We start from the raw sequence: 19,520 nt of genomic DNA, 5'->3' as shown, positions 1-19,520 counted from the left end.
TACTTTAAATTCCATTTAAAACTGAGGCGAGAAGGAAATGTTTCACCCAGAGAGTTTGTTGTGAATTTGTGGAATTCTCTGCCACAGAGGGCAGTGGAGGCCAAATCTCTGGATGGATTTAAGAGAGAGTTAGATAGAGCTCTAGGGGCTAGCGGAATCAATAGACAATAGGTGCAGGAGGAGGCCATTCGGCACTTCGAGCCAGCCCCGCCATTCAATGTGATCATGGCTGATCATTCTCAATCAGTACCCCGTTCCTGCCTTCTCCCCATACCCCCTGACTCCGCTATCCTGAAGAGCTCTATCTAGCTCTCTCTTGAATGCATTCAGAGAATTGGCCTCCACTGCCTTCTGAGGCAGAGAATTCCACAGATTTACAACAATCAAGGGATATGTGGAGAAGGCAGGCACAGGTTACTGATTGTGGTTACTGACAGCCTCAGAATTAAAGGACGTTCCTTTAGGAAGGAGATGAGGAGGAATTTCTTTAGTCAGAGGGTGGCGAATCTGTGGGATTGTTTGCCACAGACGGCTGTGGAGGCCACAAGTCAGTGGATATATTTAAAGGCAGAGATGGATAGATTCTTGATTAGTGCGGGTGTCAGGGGTTATGGGGAGAAGGCAGGAGAATGGGGTTAGGAGGGAGAGATAGATCAGCCACGATTGAATGGCGGAGTAGACTTGATGGCCGAATGCCTAATTCTGCCTCCTATCACTTATGACCTTATGAAAGTTCCAAGGTGGAAAGAGTCGTGTTGGATGTGGATGGAACTGGTTGACTTTGGAGCTCTCACTCTCCCTCTCTCTCCCTCTCTTTCCCTCTCTCTCCCTCTCCCTCTCCCTCCCTCCTCTCTCCCTCCCTCTCTCTCTCCCTCTCTTTCCCTCTCTCTCCCTCTCTCTCTCCCTCCCTCTCTCTCTCCCTCCCTCCCTCTCTCCCCTCTCCCTCCCTCTCTCTCCCTCCCTCTCTCTCTCCTTCTCTTTCCCTCTCTCCCTTTCTATCTCTCTCTCTCTCTCTCTCTCTCTGTCTTTCTCTGTCTGTTTTTCGCTCTCTGTCTTCCCGTTTGTGGACCGTGGAGGTAAGGAGCAGGTGAGGGGGTTGGGTGGGGAGGGTGGGGGGCTTAGTGCGAGAGTGGTGGGGCGTTTGGGGATGAGGGGTGGTGCATGCCCCTTGCCAGCGACGGGCCTGACCGTAAGGAAGAGCGGGCGGGGGGGGAGGGGGGATATATGTCGGAAGGTCAACCCTCTTAGTCTGTTGTAACGTTAGCCGAAACCCACTTGCTCTCTCCTCTGCTCTCTCCTTGTTCCCCCCCCCCCAGCGAGCCCCCAGTTCGTCGTGCGGCCCCGCGATCAGATCGGGGCTCAGGGAAGCACGGCCATCTTCCCCTGCGAGACCAAGGGCAACCCTCAACCCACCATCTTCTGGCAGAAGGATGGCAGCCAGGTAGGTGACCTCTGGCCCGCTACGCTCACACCAGCGAACCGGCGGCCAACTATCTCACTCCCAAATACGGGACGAGGTGACGTCACCGCCCCGCGCCCACGTGACCTCACCCAGCCAGCGGCCACGTGCTCCCGCTCCACCAATGGTGGCCCCCCCAGGCCGGGAGGCGGGTTGCTATGCAACCTCCGTTGGGCGGCGCCCAGGCCCCCGGGCCTGCACTGTCCTGGCCTACACTGTCCTGGCGTACAATGTCCGGGCCTAAACTGGTCCGGGCCTACAACGTCCGGGCCTACAGTGTCCGGGCCTACAGCGTCCTGGCCTATAGTGTCCGGGCCTACAGTGTCCCGGGCCCTACAGTGTCTGGGCCTACAGTGTCCGGGCCTACACTGTCCGGGCCTACACTGTCCGGACCTACACTGTCCGGGCCTACACTGTCCTGGCCTACAGTGTCTGGGCCTACAGTGTCCGGGCCTACAGTGTCCGGGCCTACAGTGTCTGGGCCTACACTGTCTGGGCCTATAGTGTCGGGGCTACAACATCGGGGCCTACAGCGTCCGGGCCTACAGTGTCCGGGCCTACAGTGTCCGGGCCTACAGTGTCCGGGCATACAGCGCCCCCCCGGGCCTAATACGGGACAGTTGGCGACCCTACCTGAGAGCCACACACCACACACCACCGCACTGCCCTCCCGATTAAATATCACTGATCAGTTCAGTTTCAGTTTACATCACACATCTGGAGTACTGTGTGCAGTTTTGGTCTCCTATTTTGAGGAAGGACATCCTTGCTATTGAGGCAGTACAGCGTAGGTTCACCAGGTTAATCCCTGGGATGGCGGGACTGTCGTACGAGGAAAGATTGGAAAGACTGTGGGCTTGTATTCACTGGAATTTAGAAGGATGAGAGGGGATCTTATAAAAGGACTGGACAAGCTAGATGCAGGAAAAATGTTCCCAATGTTGGGGGAGTCCAGAACCAGGGGCCACACAGTCTCAGAATAAAGGGGAGGCCATTTAAAACTGAGGTGAGAAGGAACTTTTTCACCCAGAGAGTTGTGAATTCCTCTGCCATAGAGGGCAGTGGAGGCCGATTCCCTGGATGGATTTAAGAGAGAGTTAGATAGAGCTCTAGGGGCTAGCGGAGTCAGGGGGTATGGGGAGAAGGCAGGCACGGGTTACTGATTGTGGACGATCAGCCATGATCGCAATGATTGGCGGTGCTGGCTCGAAGGGCCGAAAGGCCTCCTCCTGCACCTATTTTCTATGTTTCTATGTTAGCCTGTCCCATCCCTTAATAATTTGAAGTGAGTGAGTGAGTAACTCAGCGGGACAGGCAACGTCTCTGGAGAGAAGGGGTGGGCCTTTCTCTAAACTAAACTAGACTGGGGTACTCCCCCCACCCCCCCCCCACCCCCCCCACCCCCCCACCCCCCCTCCCCCCACCCCCCCACCCCCCCCCCCACCCGTGTCCCAAGATATTCACTACAGGCGAAGGTGGCAAATTAACGCTTTTCAATTAGTGTCTGCACATTCTTCACTCTCTTAAATAATGTCACCGTTTAATTAAGAGGCGAATACTTTTATTAGTCAGTGATGGATTGTCCACTCTGATAGATTCAAGGATGATGCCATTACCCTCCCCCCCTCCCCCCCCCCCCCCCCCCCCCCCTTCCATTCCAGCGAACTAATTGTCTCTTACAGCAGTGCAAATCATGCCTCACCTTGCATTATTTGTCAGTGGAGATCACGGCTCAAGCTCCATTAGCCCTCCATTAGTATTTTGAAAGACTGGGGCGACTTGTGTTGAGAGACTGGAGCGGCTAGGCTTGTATACGCTGGAATTTAGAAGGACGAGAGGGGATCTTATCGAAACGTATAAGATTATTAAGGGGTTGGACACGTTAGAGGCAGGAAACATGTTCCCAATGTTGGGGGAGTCCAGATCAAGGGGCCACAGTTTAAGAATAAGGGGTAGGCCATTTAGAACGGAGATGAGGAAACAAGTTTTCAGTCAGAGAGTTGTGAATCTGTGGAATTCTCTGCCTCAGAAGGCAGTGGAGGCCAATTCTCTGAATGCATTCAAGAGAGAGCTAGATAGAGCTCTTAAGGATAGCGGAGTCAGGGGGTATGGGGAGAAGGCAGGAACGGGGTACTGATTGAGAATGATCAGCCATGATCACATTGAATGGCGGTGCTGGCTCGAAGGGCCGAATGGCCTCCTCCTGCACCTATTGTCTATTGTCTATAGCCGAATCGTCTCAGAACGCGGTGTCCTGTCTGAGGATCACATTCCTCGCCACTAAAGCTGCCTGCGCCCCAATAAATAGCTCACGTAGGAAAGAACTGTAGGCGCTGGGTTAAATCGAAGAAGGACACAAAATGCTGGAGTAACTCAGCGGGACAGGCAGCATCTCTGGAGAGAAGGAATCGGTGACGTTTCGGGCCTGACGAATGGCCTCGATCCGAAACGTCGCCCATTCATTGTCTCCAGAGATGCCGCCTGACCCGTTGAGTTACTCTATCAGCAGTAAGATATAACATGATTACAATCAAGCCTTCTAAATTCCAGTGTTTACAAGCCTAGTCGCTCCAGTCTTTCAACATATGATATTCCCGCCATTCCGGGAATTAACCTAGTAAACCTACGCTGCACACCCTCAACAGCAAGAATATCCTTCCTCAAATTTGGAGACCAAAACTGCACACAGTACTCCAGGTGCGGTCTCACTAGGGCCCTGTACAACTGCAGAAGGACCTCTTTGCTCCTATACTCAACTCCTCTTGTTATGAAAGCCAACATTCCATTGGCTTTCTTCACTGCCTGCTGTACCTGCATGCTTCCTCTCAGTGACTGATGCACTAGGACACCCAGATCTCGTTGTACGTCCCCTTTTCCTAACTTGACACCATTCAGATAATACTCTGCCTTCCTATTCTTACCACCAAAGTGGATAACCTCACACTTATCCACATTAAACTGCATCTGCCATGCATCCGCCCACTCACACAACCTGTCCAAGTCACCCTGCAACCTCATAGCATCTTCCTCACAGTTCACACTGCCACCCAGCTTTGTGTGATCTGGAAATTTGCTAATGGTACTTTTAATCCCTTCATCCAAATCATTAATGTATATTGTAAATAGCTGCGGTCCCAGCACCGAGCCTTGCGGTACCCCACTAGTTACTGCCTGCCATTCTGAAAGGGACCCATTTACCCCACTCTTTGCTTTCTGTCTGCCAACCAATTTTCTATCCATGTCAGTACCCTACCCCCAATACCATGTGCTCTAATTTTGCCCACCAATCTCCTATGTGGGACCTTGTCGAAGGGCCTGTTTCCACACTGTATCACTGGGTGACTCTATGAGAGGAATCAATGCCTGTACCGTTGGGCTGTGCAATGATGTCTCCACGTTTGGTTTCCCTCCCAGAACCTGCTGTTTCCCAGCCAGACGCCACTGCCGCCCAGCCGCTTTGCCGTCTCGCCAGCCGGTGAGCTGACCATCACCGACGTCCAGCGCTCAGACGCCGGCTACTACATCTGCCAGGCCCTCACCGTGGCCGGTAGCATCCTCACTAAGGCTCAGCTGGAGGTGACTGACGGTAAGCTTGGCCACTGCAAGACTACTATGCCAGAAGGAATGGGTGACGTTAGACAATAGACAATAGGTGCAGGAGGAGGCCATTCAGCCCTTCGAGCCAGCACCGCCATACAATGTGATCATGGCTGATCATTCTCAATCAGTACCCCGTTCCTGCCTTCTCCCCATACCCCCTGACTCCGCTATCCTTAAGAGCTCTATCTAGCTCTCTCTTGAATGCATTCAGAGAATTGGCCTCCACTGCCTTCTGAGGCAGAGAATTCCACAGAATCACAACTCTCTGACTGAAAAAGTTTTTCCTCATCTCTGTTATAAATGGCCTACCCCTTATTCTTAAACTGTGGCCCCTGGTTCTGGACTCCCCCAACATTGGGAACATGTTTCCTGCCTCTAACGTGTCCAACCCCTTAATAATCTTATATGTTTCGATAAGATCTCCTCTCATCCTTCTAAATTCCAGTGTATACAAGCCTAGTCGCTCCAGTCTTTCAACATATGACAGTCCCGCCATTCCGGGAATTAACCTAGTAAACCTACGCTGCACGCCCTCAATAGCAAGAATATCCATCCTAAAATTTGGAGACCAAAACTGCACACAGTACTCCAGGTGCGGTCTCACTAGGGCCCTGTACAACTGCAGAAGGACCTCTTTGCTCCTATACTCAACTCCTCTTGTTATGAAGGCCAACATTCCATTGGCTTTCTTCACTGCCTGCTGTACCTGCATGCTTCCTTTCAGTGACTGATGCACTAGGACACCCAGATCTCGTTGTACATCCCCTTTTCCTAACTAGACACCATTTAGATAATACTCTGCCTTCCTATTCTTACCACCAAAGTGGATAACCTCACACTTATCCACATTAAACTGCATCTGCCATGCATCCGCCCACTCACACAACCTGTCCAGGTCACCCTGCAACCTCATAGCATCTTCCTCACAGTTCACACTGCCACCCAGCTTAGTATCATCTGCAAATTTGCTAATGGTACTTTTAATCCCTTCATCCAAGTCATTACGGGTGACGTTTTGGGTCAAGACCCTTCTTCAGACTGATGACTTTTCGGGTCAAGACCCTTCTTCAGACTGAAGGGTCTCGACCCGAAACGTCACCCATTCCTTCTCTCGTGAGATGCTGCCTGACCCGCTGAGTTACTCCAGCATTTTGTGATACCTTCGATTTAAACCACCATCTGCAGTTATTTTCCTACAAGACTATTATGGCTCAATATGGATTGTTAAAAAGCACTGAGTTTATAAACAGATGCCTTCTCCACAGAAGGGCAGCACGGTGGCGCGGCGGTAGAGTTGCTGCTTTACAGCGAATGCAGCGCCTGAGACTCAGGTTCGATCCCGACTACGGGCGCCGTCTGTACGGAGTTTGTACGTTCTCCCCGTGACCTGCGTGGGTTTTTTTCCGAGATCTTCGGTTTCCTCCCACACTCCAAAGATGTGCAGGTTTGTGGGTTAATTGACTGGGTAAATGTAAAAATTGTCCCTAGTGTGTGTAGGATAGTGTTAATGTGCGGGGATCGCTGGGCGGCACGGACTCGGTGGGCCGAAGGGCCTGTTTCCGCGCTGTATCTCTAAATCTAAAATAAGTTGATGATAATAAACCTTTATACATCACTGGTTCGACCAGAGTTTAGTTTAGTTTAGTTTAGAGATACAGCGTGGCAACAGGCCCTTCGGCCCACCGGGTCCGCGCCGCCCAGCGATCCCCGCACACTAACACCATCCTACACACACACACTAGGGACAATTTTTACATTTATACCAAGCCAATTAACCTACAAACCTGCACGTCTTTGGAGTGTGGGAGGAAACCGAAGATCTCGGAGAAAACCCACGCAGGTCACGGGGAGAACGTACAAACTCCGTACAGACAGCGCCCGTAGTCGGGATGGAACCCGGGTCTCCGGCGCTGCATTCGCTGTAAGGCGGCAACTCTACCGCTGCGCCACCGTGCAGAACAGAGTGTTTGGTTCTAGATTGTCCACTGAGGATGGGAAAGATTATGGAGTAATCTTCAAAGGAGAATTAGATAAATACTTTCAAGGGAATATTTACAGTGGCACGAAGCGACAAGATGGAGTGGGACTAATTGGATAATTCTTTCAAGGAGCTTCTCGATGGGCTCCTACTGTGTCATGAGACCTTTACAGCCCAGTAACTCAAACAAACAAAGAAACAGAGAAAATAGGTGCAAGAGTAGGCCGGGAGGCAGGTTGCTACGCAACCTCAGTTAGGCGGAGCCCGGGCCTACAGTGTCCGGGCCTACAGCGTCCAGGCCTACAGCGTCCGGGCCTACAGCGTCCGGGCCAACAGTGTCCGGGCCTACATTGACCGGGCCTACATTGACCGGGCCTACATTGACCGGGCCTACAGTGTCGGGGCCTACAGCATCCGGGCCTACAGCGTCCGGGCCTACAGCGTCCGGGCCTACAGTGTCGGGGCCTACAGCGTCCGGGCCTACAGCGTCCGGGCCTACAGCGTCCGGGCCTACAGCGTCCGGGCCTACAGTTTCCGGGCCAACAGTGTCCGTGCCTACATTGACCGGGCCTACATTGACCGGGCCTACAGTGTCGGGGCCTACAGCGCCCGGGCCTACAGCGTCCGGCCTACAGTGTCCGGGCCTACAGCGTCCGGGCCTACAGTGTCCGGGCCTACAGTGTCCAGGCCTACTGCGCCCCCCCGGGCCTAATACGGGACAAACCAATTTAGCCCAAAATACGGGATGTCCTGGCTAATACGGGACAGTTGACAATCCTGGTGATGGGGTAGTGTGGGAGGTCAGGACCGCTCTCTAGTTGGTGATCTAGTACCCTCTTAGTGAAAGAGTTTAAGAATAAGGGGTAGGCCATTTAGAACGGAGACGAGGAAAAACGTTTTCAGTCAGAGAGTTGTGAATCTGTGGAATTCTCTGCCTCAGAAGGCAGTGGAGGCCAATTCTCTGAATGCATTCAAGAGAGAGCTAGATAGAGCTCTTAAGGATAGCGGAGTCAGGGGGTATGGGGAGAAGGCAGGAACGGGGTACTGATTGAGAATGATCAGCCATGATCACATTGAATGGCGGTGCGTACAGGCTCGAAGGGCCGAATGGCCTCCTCCTGCACCTATTGTCTATTGTCTATCTTCGGTTTAAACCAGCATCTGCAGTTCCTTCCTACGCTAACTCTACGATATTGTTCGAGGGTCTCAGTCCACATTCTATCCCAGAAAGACCCCACACAGAAGGGGTTGGTGGGTTCCGATGTCAGTTAATCTCCTCTGTCTCGTTTTTACCGGCCCGCTTCTCAACGTCCCCCTTATCTGATTAGCCGCGGCTAATGGATTCTAGCAGAATGAGTAGTGAGTGCCGTGTAAACCCTGTCATTAAGGGCCTTCTTAGCCAGGGGGATTTGTGTGAAGTGCTGCTTCTTTGCCATTCAATCTAAGCCCTTACAAGTGGTGCTCAAGACAAGAGATTCCAGCGCCTTGGAATTACAAACCCAGGATTACCTGGCGATCAGAAACGCCTCAGTCACTCAACAAAACCTCAGCACATAACACTGCCTCTTAAAGCACACACACACACACACACACACACACACACACACACACACGCACACACACGCACGCACACACACACACACACACACACACACACACACGCACACATGCACACACACACACACACACACATGTACGTACGCACACACACACGCACGTACGCACACACACACACGCAGATACGTACGTACGCACACACACACACACACACACGCACACACACACACACACACACACACACACACACACACACGCACGCACGCACGCACACACACACACACACACACACACACACACACACACACGCACGCACACACACACACACGCACGCACACACACACACACACACACACGCACACATGCACACACACACACACACACACATGTACGTACGCACACACACACGCACGTACGCACACACACACACGCACACACGTACGTACGCACACACACACACACACACACACGCACACGCACACGCACACACACACACACACACACACATACACACGTACGCACGCACACGCGCACGCACACACGTATGCACACACACACACGCACGTACGTATGCACACACACAGACACGCACACACACACACACGCACACAAACACACACACACGCACACACACACACACACACACACACGCACACAAACACACACACACGCACACACACACACATGCACACACACACAGACACGCACACACACACAGACACGCACACACACACGCACACGCACACACACACAGACACGCACACACACACGCACACGCACACACACACAGACACGCACACACACATGCACACACACACAGACACGCACACAAACACACATACACATGCACACACACACTCACACTCACGGAGCTCTGGGGGCTAGTGGAATCAAGGGGTATGGGGAGAAGGCAGGCACGGGTTACGAATTGTGGATGATCAGCCATGATCACAATGAATGGCGGTGCTGGCTCGAAGGGCCAAATGGCCTCCTCCTGCACCTATTTTCTATGTTTCTATGTATCTATGTAAAGGCTATACATGATAAACACAGATTCAAACTCTCTGGGTGAAAAGGTGTTTCCTCATCTCAGTCCTAAATGGCCGACCCCTTATTCTTAAACTGTGGCCCCCTGGTTCTGGACTCCCCCAACATTGGGAACATGTTTCCTGCCTCTAGCCTGTCTGATCTCTTAAGAATCTTATATGTTTCTAAAAGATCCCCTCTTGTTTCAATCTTGCTCTAATCTCATAGAAACACACATAGACAATAGGTGCAGGAGGAGGCCATTCGGCCCTTCGAGCCTGTACGCACCACCATTCAATGTGATCATGGCTGATCATTCTCAATCAGTACCCCGTTCCTGCCTTCTCCCCATATCCCTTGATTCCGCTAGCCCCAAGAGCTCTATCTAACTTTCTTTTAAATTCATCCAGTGAATCAAAGACGATAGACATTAGACAATAGGTGCAGGAGGAGGCCATTCGGCCCTTCGAGCCAGCGCCACCATTCAATGTGATCATGGCTGATCATTCTCAATCAGTACCCCGTTCCTGCCTTCTCCCCATACCCCCTGACTCCGCTATCCTTAAGAGCTCTATCTAGCTCTCTCTTGAATGCATTCAGAGAATTGGCCTCCACTGCCTTCTGAATCAGAGAATTCCACAGATTCACAACTCTCTGGGTGAAAAGGGTTTTTTCTCATCTCAGTTCTAAATGGCCTACCCCTTATTCTTAAACTGTGGCCCCTGGTTCTGGGAACATTTTTCCTGCATCTCCCCAAGACATCTTTGGTTACTTTTTTTTTAAATGAGAAAGGTGTTCTTGCACAGGAATGAGGACTGTCCTCCCAGCTCCTGTTTCACCGTCCCCAGCGCCATGGCAAGGTTACTGAGAAGGATTTGTGGTGTCACCTGCAGGCTGAGACCTCTGGGCCTTGACACAGTGAGGCATTTACATCCGATTGAATTTACATGTAGATTAAAAGGTCATTTAAAATGAGCGGCGAGGCAGTATTTTTTAATATCTGTCGGCAAGGCAGCGTGATTCACAGCCGGAGTCACGGATGGAATATAGGTTGCAGAGAGAGAGAGAGAGAGAGATGGGGAGAGAGAGAGAGAGAGAGAGAGAGAGAGAGAGAGAGAGAGAGAGAGAGAGAGAGAGAGAGAGAGAGAGAGAGAGAGAGAGAGAGAGAGAGAGAGAGAGAGAGAGAGAGAGAGAGAGAGAGAGAGAGAGAGAGAGAGAGAGAGAGAGAGAGAGAGAGAGAGAGAGAGAGAGAGAGAGAGAGAGAGAGAGAGAGAGAGAGATGGGGTGAGAGAGAGAGAGAGAGAGAGAGAGAGAGAGAGAGAGAGAGAGAGAGAGACAGAGAGAGAGAAAGATGGGGAGAGAGAGACGGGGAGAGAGAAGGGGAGAGAGCGAGAGAGAGAGAGAGAGAGAGAGAGAGAGAGAGAGAGAGAGAGAGAGAGAGAGAGAGACAGGTTTGTAGGTTAACTGGCTCGGTAGGTTAAATGTAGCACATTAAAAATCAACCCACGTTGACCAAAGTGCTGTACATCAGTTCAGGTACTAAGAAACGAACATACAATGGCACACAATAGACAATAGACAATAGACAATAGACAATAGGTGCAGGAGGAGGCCATTCGGCCCTTCGAGCCAGCACCGCCATTGAATGTGATCATGGCTGATCATTCTCAATCAGTACCCCGTTCCTGCCTTCTCCCCATATCCCCTGACTCCGCTATCCTTAAGAGCTCTATCTAGCTCTCTCTTGAATGCATCCAGAGAATTGGCCTCCACTGCCTTCTGAGGCAGAGAATTCCACAGATTCACAACTCTCTGACTGAAAAAGTTTTTCCTCATAAACATAACAAACATAACAGCACATACATAAACAGTTCACAGCGCCGACGAACAATTCGTTGGTCGACGTGGGCTCGGTGGGCGTGTGCATCTCTAGAAACATAGAAACATAGATAATAGGTGCAGGAGGAGGCCATTCGGCCCTTCGAGCCTGCACCGCCATTCAATATGATCATGGCTGATCATCCAACTCAGTATCCCGTACCTGCCTTCTCTCCATACCCCCTGATCCCTTTAGCCACAAGGGCCACATCTAACTCCCTCTTAAATATAGCCAATGAACTGGCCTCAACTACCTTCTGCGGCAGAGAATTCCACAGATTCACCACTCTCTGTGTGAAGAAATGTTTTCTCATCTCGGTCTTAAAAGACTTCCCCCTTATCCTTATGCTGTGACCCCTGGTTCTGGACTTCCCCAACATCGGGAACAATCTTCCCGCATCTTGCCTGTCCAACCCCTTAAGAATTTTATATGTTTCAATAAGATCCCCTCTCAGTCTTCTAAATTCCAGCGAGTACAAGCCGAGTCTATCCAGTCTTTCTTCATATGAAAGTCCTGCCATCCCAGGGATCAATCTGGTGAACCTTCTCTGTACTCCCTCTATGGCAAGAATGTCTTTCCTCAGATTAGGAGACCAAAACTGTACACAATACTCCAGGTGCGGTCTCACCAAGGCCCTGTACAACTGCAGCAGAACCTCCCTGCTCCTATACTCAAATCCCCTCCCTATGAATGCCAACATACCATTCGCTTTCTTCACTGCCTGCTGCATCTCTAACACTAAACTAAACTAATTCAAAGGGCCAGCATGCTCCCGAAGGGCCGATTGGCCCCCTCCCCTCCTGTGCGGTGCTGTGGGGTGCGGTTCCTCTCTGACTATCTGCCAGGCCCAGATGGAACACACACACACGTTATCTGCTGATTGGGGCAATTCTTGGCTGGCAATCCAGCCAGCCGTTTGTAATCTCCTCTCCAACATGTTATAATTAATAAACAAAGACATTCAAAGAATCTTTCTCTGTTCTTGAAAAAGGGCATTATTTCTCTGAACGCTCCGTTAATTTATTCTTCCTGGATATGTGTCCTTGAGATAACTTTTCTCTCCGCAGAATCCAGTTCAGTTCGGTTTATTGTGCGGGAAGAAAACTGCAGGCGCTGGTTAAAATCGAAGACGGACGCAAGTAACTCAGCGGGTCGGGCAGCATCTCTGGAGAGAAGGAATGGTCTCGACAAGGAACGTCACCCATTCCTTCTCTCCAGAAATGCTGCCTGTCCCGCTGAGTTACTCCAGCTTTTAGTGTCTTATCTTCAATTTATTGTCACGTCATAAGGTCAAAAGCAATAGGAGTAGAATTAGGCCACTCGGCCCATCAAGTCTACTCCGCCATTCAATCGCGGCTAATCTATCTCTCCCTCCTAACCCCATTCTCCTGCCTTCTCCCCATAACCCCTGACACCCGCACTGATCAAGAATCTATCTATCTCTGCCTGAAAAATATCCACTGACTTGTGGCCTCCACAGCCGTCTGTGGCAGATAATTCCACAGATTCTTACTGAGGTACAGTGAAAAGCTTTGGTTACAGTGACCGGCAGTGTTTGTGAGGTTAGGTTCTTACAAGCTAGGAGTTTAGTTTAGATTACTTTAGTTTAGAGACACAGCGCGGAAACAGGCCCTTCGGCCCACCGAGTCCGCACCGACCAGCGATCCCCGAACACTAACACTATCCTGCACACACACTAGGGACAATTTAAACACACACACCAAGCCAATTAACCTACAAACCTGTATGTCTTTGGAGTGTTTTGCAATAGGTATTTAGGGCGTCACGGTGGCGCGGCGGTAGAGTTGCTGCCTCACAGCGCCGGAGACCCGGGGTCGATCACGACTACGGGCGCTGTCTGTACGGAGTTTGTACGTTCTCCCCGTGACCCGCGTGGGCTAGATCGCGTGGGATCCGAGGAGATAGATGAATGGAGAGAAAAGTGGCTTCGTGGAGGAAGCAAACGGTGATGGTGGAAGGATGTTTCTGAAGAAGGGTCTCGACCCAAAATGTCACCCATTCCTTCTCTCCAGAGATGATGCTGCCTGTCCTGCTGAGTTACTCCGGCATTTTGTGCCCACCTCCGGTGTAAACCAGCACCTGCAGTTCCTTCCTACAGAGAAACATAGAAACTAGGTGCAGGAGGAGGCCATTCGGCCCTTCGGCGCTGTCTGCACGGAGTTTGCACGTTCTCCCCGTGACCTGCGTGGGTTTTCTCCGAGATCTTCAGTTCCCTCCCACACTCCAAAGACGTGCAGGTTTGTAGGTTAATTGGCTTGGTGTGTGTGTAAATTGTCCCTAGTGTGTGTAGGATAGTGTTAGTGTGCGGGGATCGCTGGTCGGCACGGACCCGGTGGGCCGAAGGGCCTGTTTCCGCGCTGTATCTCTAAACTAAACTAAAAGATAAAACAAAAACAGGCCCCACCGCCCAGCGATCCCCGCACACTAACACTATCCTACACACACTAGGGTCAATTTTTACATTTATACCAAGCCAACTAACCTACAAACCTGCATGTCTTTGGAGTGCGGGAGGAAACCGAAGATCTTGGAGAAAACCCACGCGGGTCACGGGGAGAACGTACAAACTCCGTACAGACGGCGCCCGTAGTCGGGATCGAACCTGGGTCTGCGGCGCTGCATTCGCTGTAAGGCGGCAAGTCTACCGCCGCGCCACCGTGACCGCCATTTTAACCAGCGTCCGCAGCTAATTCTTCCATTTTGTTTTTGTGCCTGAACAGTTCTGATGGAGAGACCACCGCCCATAATTCGGCAGGGGCCGGCCAACCAGACGCTGGGCGTGGACGGCACGGCGCTGCTGAAGTGCCAGGCGATGGGGGAGCCCGTGCCCACCGTGAGTTGGCTGAAGGACGGGGCCAGCATGCTGGGCAAGGACCCACGCCTGTCCCTGCAGGAGCACGGCAGCTTGCAGATCAGGGGCTTGCAGGTGAGCAGGACCCCAGACCCCAGGGGTACACAGAGCGCGCAAACAGGCCCTTCGGCCCACCGAGTACGTGCCGACCAGCGACCACCGCGTACGCTAGTTTAGTTTAGAAATACACAGCACGCAAACATAGAAACATAGAAAATAGGTGCAGGAGTAGGCCATTCGGCCCTTTGAGCCTGTACGCACCGCCATTCAATATGATCATGGCTGATCATCCAACTCAGTATCCGGTATCTGCCTTCTCTCCATACTCCCTGATCCCTTTAGCCACAAGGGCCACATCTAACTCCCTCTTAAATATAGCCAATGAACTGGCCTCAACTACCTTCTGTGGCAGAGAATTCCACAGATTCACCACTCTCTGTGTGAAAAAAATCTTTCTCATCTCGGTCCTAAAAGACTTCCCCCTTATCCTTAAACTGTGACCCCTTGTTCTGGACTTCCCCAACATCGGGAACAATCTTCCTGCATCTAGCCTGTCCAACCCCTTAAGAATTTTGTAAGTTTCTATAAGATCCCCCCTCAATCTTCTAAATTCCAGCGAGTACAAGCCGAGTCCATCCAGTCTTTCTTCAAATGAAAGTCCTGTCATCCCAGGGATCAATCTGGTGAACCTTCTCTGTACTCCCTCTATGGCAAGAATGTCTTTCCTCAGTTTAGGAGACCAAAACTGTACACAATCCTCCAGGTGTGGTCACACCAATGCCCTGTATAACTGCAGCAGAACCTCCCTGCTCCTATACTCAAATCCCCTCGCTATGAATGCCAACATACCATTCGCTTTCTTCACTGCCTGCTGCACCTGCATGCCTACTTTCAATGACTGGTGTACCACGACACCCAGGTCTCGTTGCCCTTCGGCCCACCGAGTCCACGCCGACCAGTGATCCCCACACACTAACGCTAACAGATCAAGAGCTTGCGGGTGAGTTAAACTTCAGAGTTTAGAAACATACAAACATAGAAAAATAGGTGCAGGAGGAGGCCATTCGGCCCTTCGATCCAGCACCGCCATTCATTGTGATCACGGCTGATCATCCACAATCAGTAACCCGTGCCTGCCTTCTCCCCATATCCCTTGATTCCGCTAGCCCCTAGAGCTCTATCTAACTCTCTCATAAATCCATCCAGTGAATTGGCCTCCACTGCCCTCTGTGGCAGAGAATTCCACAAATTCACAACTCTCTGGGTGAAAAAGGTTTTTTTCTCTCCTCAGTTTTAAATGGCCTCCCCTTTATTCATGGACTGTGTGGCCCCTGGTTCTGGACTCCCCCAACATTGGGAACATTTTTCTTGCATCTAGCTTGTCCAGTCCTATTTATAATTTTATACGTTTCTATAAGACCCCCTCTCATCCTTCTAAAAGTGATACAGAACGGAAACAGGCCCTTCAGCCCACTGAGTCCACACCGACCAGCTTTTCACAGGATGTTTTTCACTAGAGAGAGAGTCTAGAACCTCAGGCTTGTATACACTGGAATTTAGAAGGATGAGAGGGGATCTTATCGAAACGTATAAGATTATTAAGGGGTTGGACACTTTAGAGGCAGGAAACATGTTCCCAATGTTGGGGGAGTCCAGAACAAGGGGCCACAGTTTAAGAATAAGGGGTCGGCCATTTAGAACTGAGATGAGGAAAAACCTTTTCAGTCAGAGAGTTGTGAATCTGTGGAATTCTCTGCCTCAGAAGGCAGTGGAGGCCAATTCTCTGAATGCATTCAAGAGAGGCCTGTTTCCACACTGTATCACTCTGTGACTCTATCACATTCAATATAATCAACAGCAGTTGAACATCTCAACTCAACTCAGTTACACAACAAATTGCCTATTGAAGATATTTCTATATCTTATAGAAACATATAAAATTCATAAGGGATCGGACAGGCTAGATGCAGGAAACATGTTCCCCGATCTTGGGGGAGTCCAGAACTAGGGGTCACACAGTCTAAGAATAAGGTGGTAGGCCATTTAGGACTGAGATAAGGAAAAACTTTTTCTGTGGGATTTTCTGCCGGGCAGGAGTATGGCAAAGGGCTGATGAATAACCCCTCTCTAATTTGAAGGCCTAGCCCTCTCCTACACAACTTCCCCCTCCCCCAACAAGAGGAAATGGTTTCTCTTGATCTACCCAATCAAATCCTTTAATCATCTTAAACGCCTCAATCAGATAATCCCTTAATCTTCTGCACTCGAGGGAAACGCAGGGCAATTTAATGCAACCTGTACAGATGAACAAACATCCAATTGCCCTGATCCCTGTTGGGAATCGAGTCCTCAACTCCCACCATACGTTCAGAAGTTCATAAGTCATAGGAGCAGAATTAGGGCCATTCGGCCCATCCAGTCTACTCCGCCATTTAATCATGGCCGATCTATCTTTCCCTCTCAACTCCATTCTCCTGCCTTCCATCCATCTCCTTTGACACCCATAGCTAGGGGTCGCCAACTTCCTCACTCCCAAATAAGGGACAAAGGGTGACGTCACCGCCCCGCGCCCCACGTGACCTCACCCAGCCAGCGGCCACGTGCGCCCGCGCCACCAATGGCGGCCGCCCGGGCCGGGAGGAGGGTTGCTACGCAATCCCCGTTAGGCGGCGCCCGGGCCTCCGGGCCTACAGTGTCCGGGACTACAGTGTCCGGGCCTACAGTGTCCGGGCCTACAGTGTCCGGGCCTACAGTGTCCAGGCTACAGCGTCCGGGCCCACAGTGCCATCCGGGCCTACAGTGTCCGGGCCTAATACGGGACAAGGGCGGTCCCGTACGGGACAAACCAATTTAGCCCAAAATACGGGATGTCCCGGCTAATACGGGACAGTTGGCGACCCTACTCATAGGCCCAAGGGCTGTAAGGTGAAACCGAACAGTGAAAGGCCTAGAGTTACTCCAGCCTTTTCTATCGATCCTTGGTGTAAATCAGCATCTGCATTTCCTTCTTCACACATTTCACCGATGTAATCTCCTTAAGATATGCCTGCTCGAATAGTGAAGGTCTTGGATAGAGTGGATGTGGAGAGGATGTTTCCACCAGTGGGAGAGTCTAGGACCAGAGGCCACAGCCTAAGAATTAAAGGACGTTCCTTTAGGAAGGAGATGAGGAGGAATTTCTTTAGTCAGAGGGTGGTGAATCTGTGGAATACTTTGCCACAGACGGCTGTGGAGGCCACAAGTCAGTGGATATATTTAAGGTAGAGATAGACATATTCTTGATCAGTGCGGGTGTCAGGGGTTATGGGGAGAAGGCAGGAGAATGGGGTTAGGAGGGAGAGATAGATCAGCCGTGATTGAATGGCGGAGTAGACTTGATGGGCCGAATGGCCTAATTCTGCTCCAATCACTTATGACCTTACAAACCTTTAGATGACATCCCACAAGAGCAGCTGCCAACATGACCAGTACGACCAGGGTCTATTTATACCAGTTTTGTAAGTTAATTGGCTTTGGTAAAATTGTCCGTGTTACATCGGATAGTGTGAGTGTTGAGGTGATCGCTGGCCAGCACGGGCCTGGTGGGCTGAAGGACCTGTTTCCGTGCTGTATCTCTACTAAAGTCTGGCAAACTGGTATAAAATAAATCCTGATCAATAGACAATAGGTGCAGGAGGAGGCCATTCGGCCCTTCGAGCCAGCACCGCCATTCAATGTGATCATGGCTGATCATTCTCAATCAGTACCCCGTTCCTGCCTTCTCCCCATACCCCCTGACTCCGCTATCATTAAAAGCTCTATCTGGCTCTCTCTTGAATGCATTCAGAGAATTGGCCTCCACTGCCTTCTGAGGCAGAGAATTCCACAGATTTACAACTCTCTGAGTGAAAAAGTTTTTCCTCATCTCCGTTCTAAATGGCCTACCCCTTATTCTTAAACTGTGGCCCCTGGTTCTGGACTCCCCCAACATTGGGAACATGTTTCCTGCCTCTAACGTGTCCAACCCCTTAATAACCTTATATGTTTCGATAAGATCTCCTCTCATCCTTCTAAATTCCATTGGCTTGGTGTAAATGTAAATAGTCCCTAGTGTGTGTGTGTGTGTGTGTGTGTGTGTGTGTGTGTGTGTGTGTGTGTGTGTGGGTGTGGGTGTGTGCGTGGGTGTGTGTGTGTGGGTGTGTGGGTGTGTGTGTGTGTGTGTGTGTGTGGGTGTGTGTGTGCGCGTGGGTGTGTGTGTGTGTGTGGGTGTGGGTGTGTGGGGGTGTGTGTGTGTGCGTAGGTGTGTGTGTGTGTGTGTGGGTGTGTGTGTGCGTGGGTGTGTGTGTGTGGGTGTGGGTGTGGGTGTGTGGGTGTGTGTGTGTGTGTGTGTGTGTGTGTGCGTGTGTGTGTGCGTGTGTGTAGGATAGGACTCATGTGCAGGGATCGTGGACTCAGTGGGCCGAAGGGCCTGTTTTGGTGTCAGGGGGTTATGGGGAGAAGACAGGAGAATGGGGTTAGGAGGGAGAGTGAGAGATCAGCCTTGATTGAATGGCGGGGTAGCCTTGATGGGCTGAATGGCCTAATTCTGCTCCTATCACTTATCAACTTAGGAACTGGAGTTTGTACCTCAGTAAGTTGTTTGCCTGTACGTTGACAACTCGAGGGGCTTTACCAGGAGCTCAGGATCTGAAAGGGGCATTGAACTCCGAGTGATAGTCAAGCTAGGCCTCGGACAACATTCCTTCATGCATAGCCTTGGCCCAAACTCTCACCCATACCTCCCCCTCCCCTGGCAATCGTCTAGACCTTGGACACGTGCCAATTCTGCTTCAATAAATTCCACAGCTAAACCACTTTTGGTGAAAGATTGATGCAGGCATCAGTAAACATTTTTTTTTTTAAACGTTGAACTGAAGTTGCCGCTGGTGACAATCTTCTCTTTCTATTCCCTCCACTCGACGCTCCAATGAATCTGTTGCTCATTGAGAAAACCTGTAAAACAACACAAATGCCTTTTATTTTACCTTAAAAAAAAACAGTCTGAAGAAGGGTCTCGACCCGAAACGTCACCTATCCATGTTCTCCAGAGATGCTGCCTGACCCGCTGAGTGACTCCAGCACTCTGTGAAACGTCACCTATCCATGTTCTCCAGAGATGCTGCCTGACCCA

The 19,520-nt window shown here is 51.0% G+C and overlaps 2 protein-coding genes across 2 annotated transcripts in view; both read left to right on the top strand.

Moving 5' to 3' along the window:
• The window catches only part of LOC144598468 (roundabout homolog 2-like), a 12,583-nt gene extending 4,198 nt beyond the window's left edge, over positions 1–8,385 (top strand). The window contains exons 4-6 of the mRNA XM_078408611.1: positions 1,317–1,441; positions 4,874–5,045; positions 8,366–8,385. Coding sequence (XP_078264737.1) covers positions 1,317–1,441; positions 4,874–5,045; positions 8,366–8,385 — 317 coding nt within the window. The remainder of the gene's footprint in view (positions 1–1,316; positions 1,442–4,873; positions 5,046–8,365) is intronic.
• Positions 4,914–19,520, top strand: part of robo2 (roundabout, axon guidance receptor, homolog 2 (Drosophila)) — a 122,818-nt gene continuing 108,211 nt past the window's right edge. Inside the window, exons 1-2 of the mRNA XM_078409756.1 lie at positions 4,914–5,045; positions 14,241–14,446. Of these exons, the coding sequence (XP_078265882.1) occupies positions 14,246–14,446 (201 nt within the window). The 5' untranslated portion in view covers positions 4,914–5,045; positions 14,241–14,245. The remainder of the gene's footprint in view (positions 5,046–14,240; positions 14,447–19,520) is intronic.

Source organism: Rhinoraja longicauda, chromosome 12 (assembly GCF_053455715.1).
Source record: "Rhinoraja longicauda isolate Sanriku21f chromosome 12, sRhiLon1.1, whole genome shotgun sequence".
Lineage (NCBI taxonomy): Eukaryota > Metazoa > Chordata > Chondrichthyes > Rajiformes > Arhynchobatidae > Rhinoraja > Rhinoraja longicauda.
This window is presented reverse-complemented; position numbering and strand designations above follow the sequence as displayed.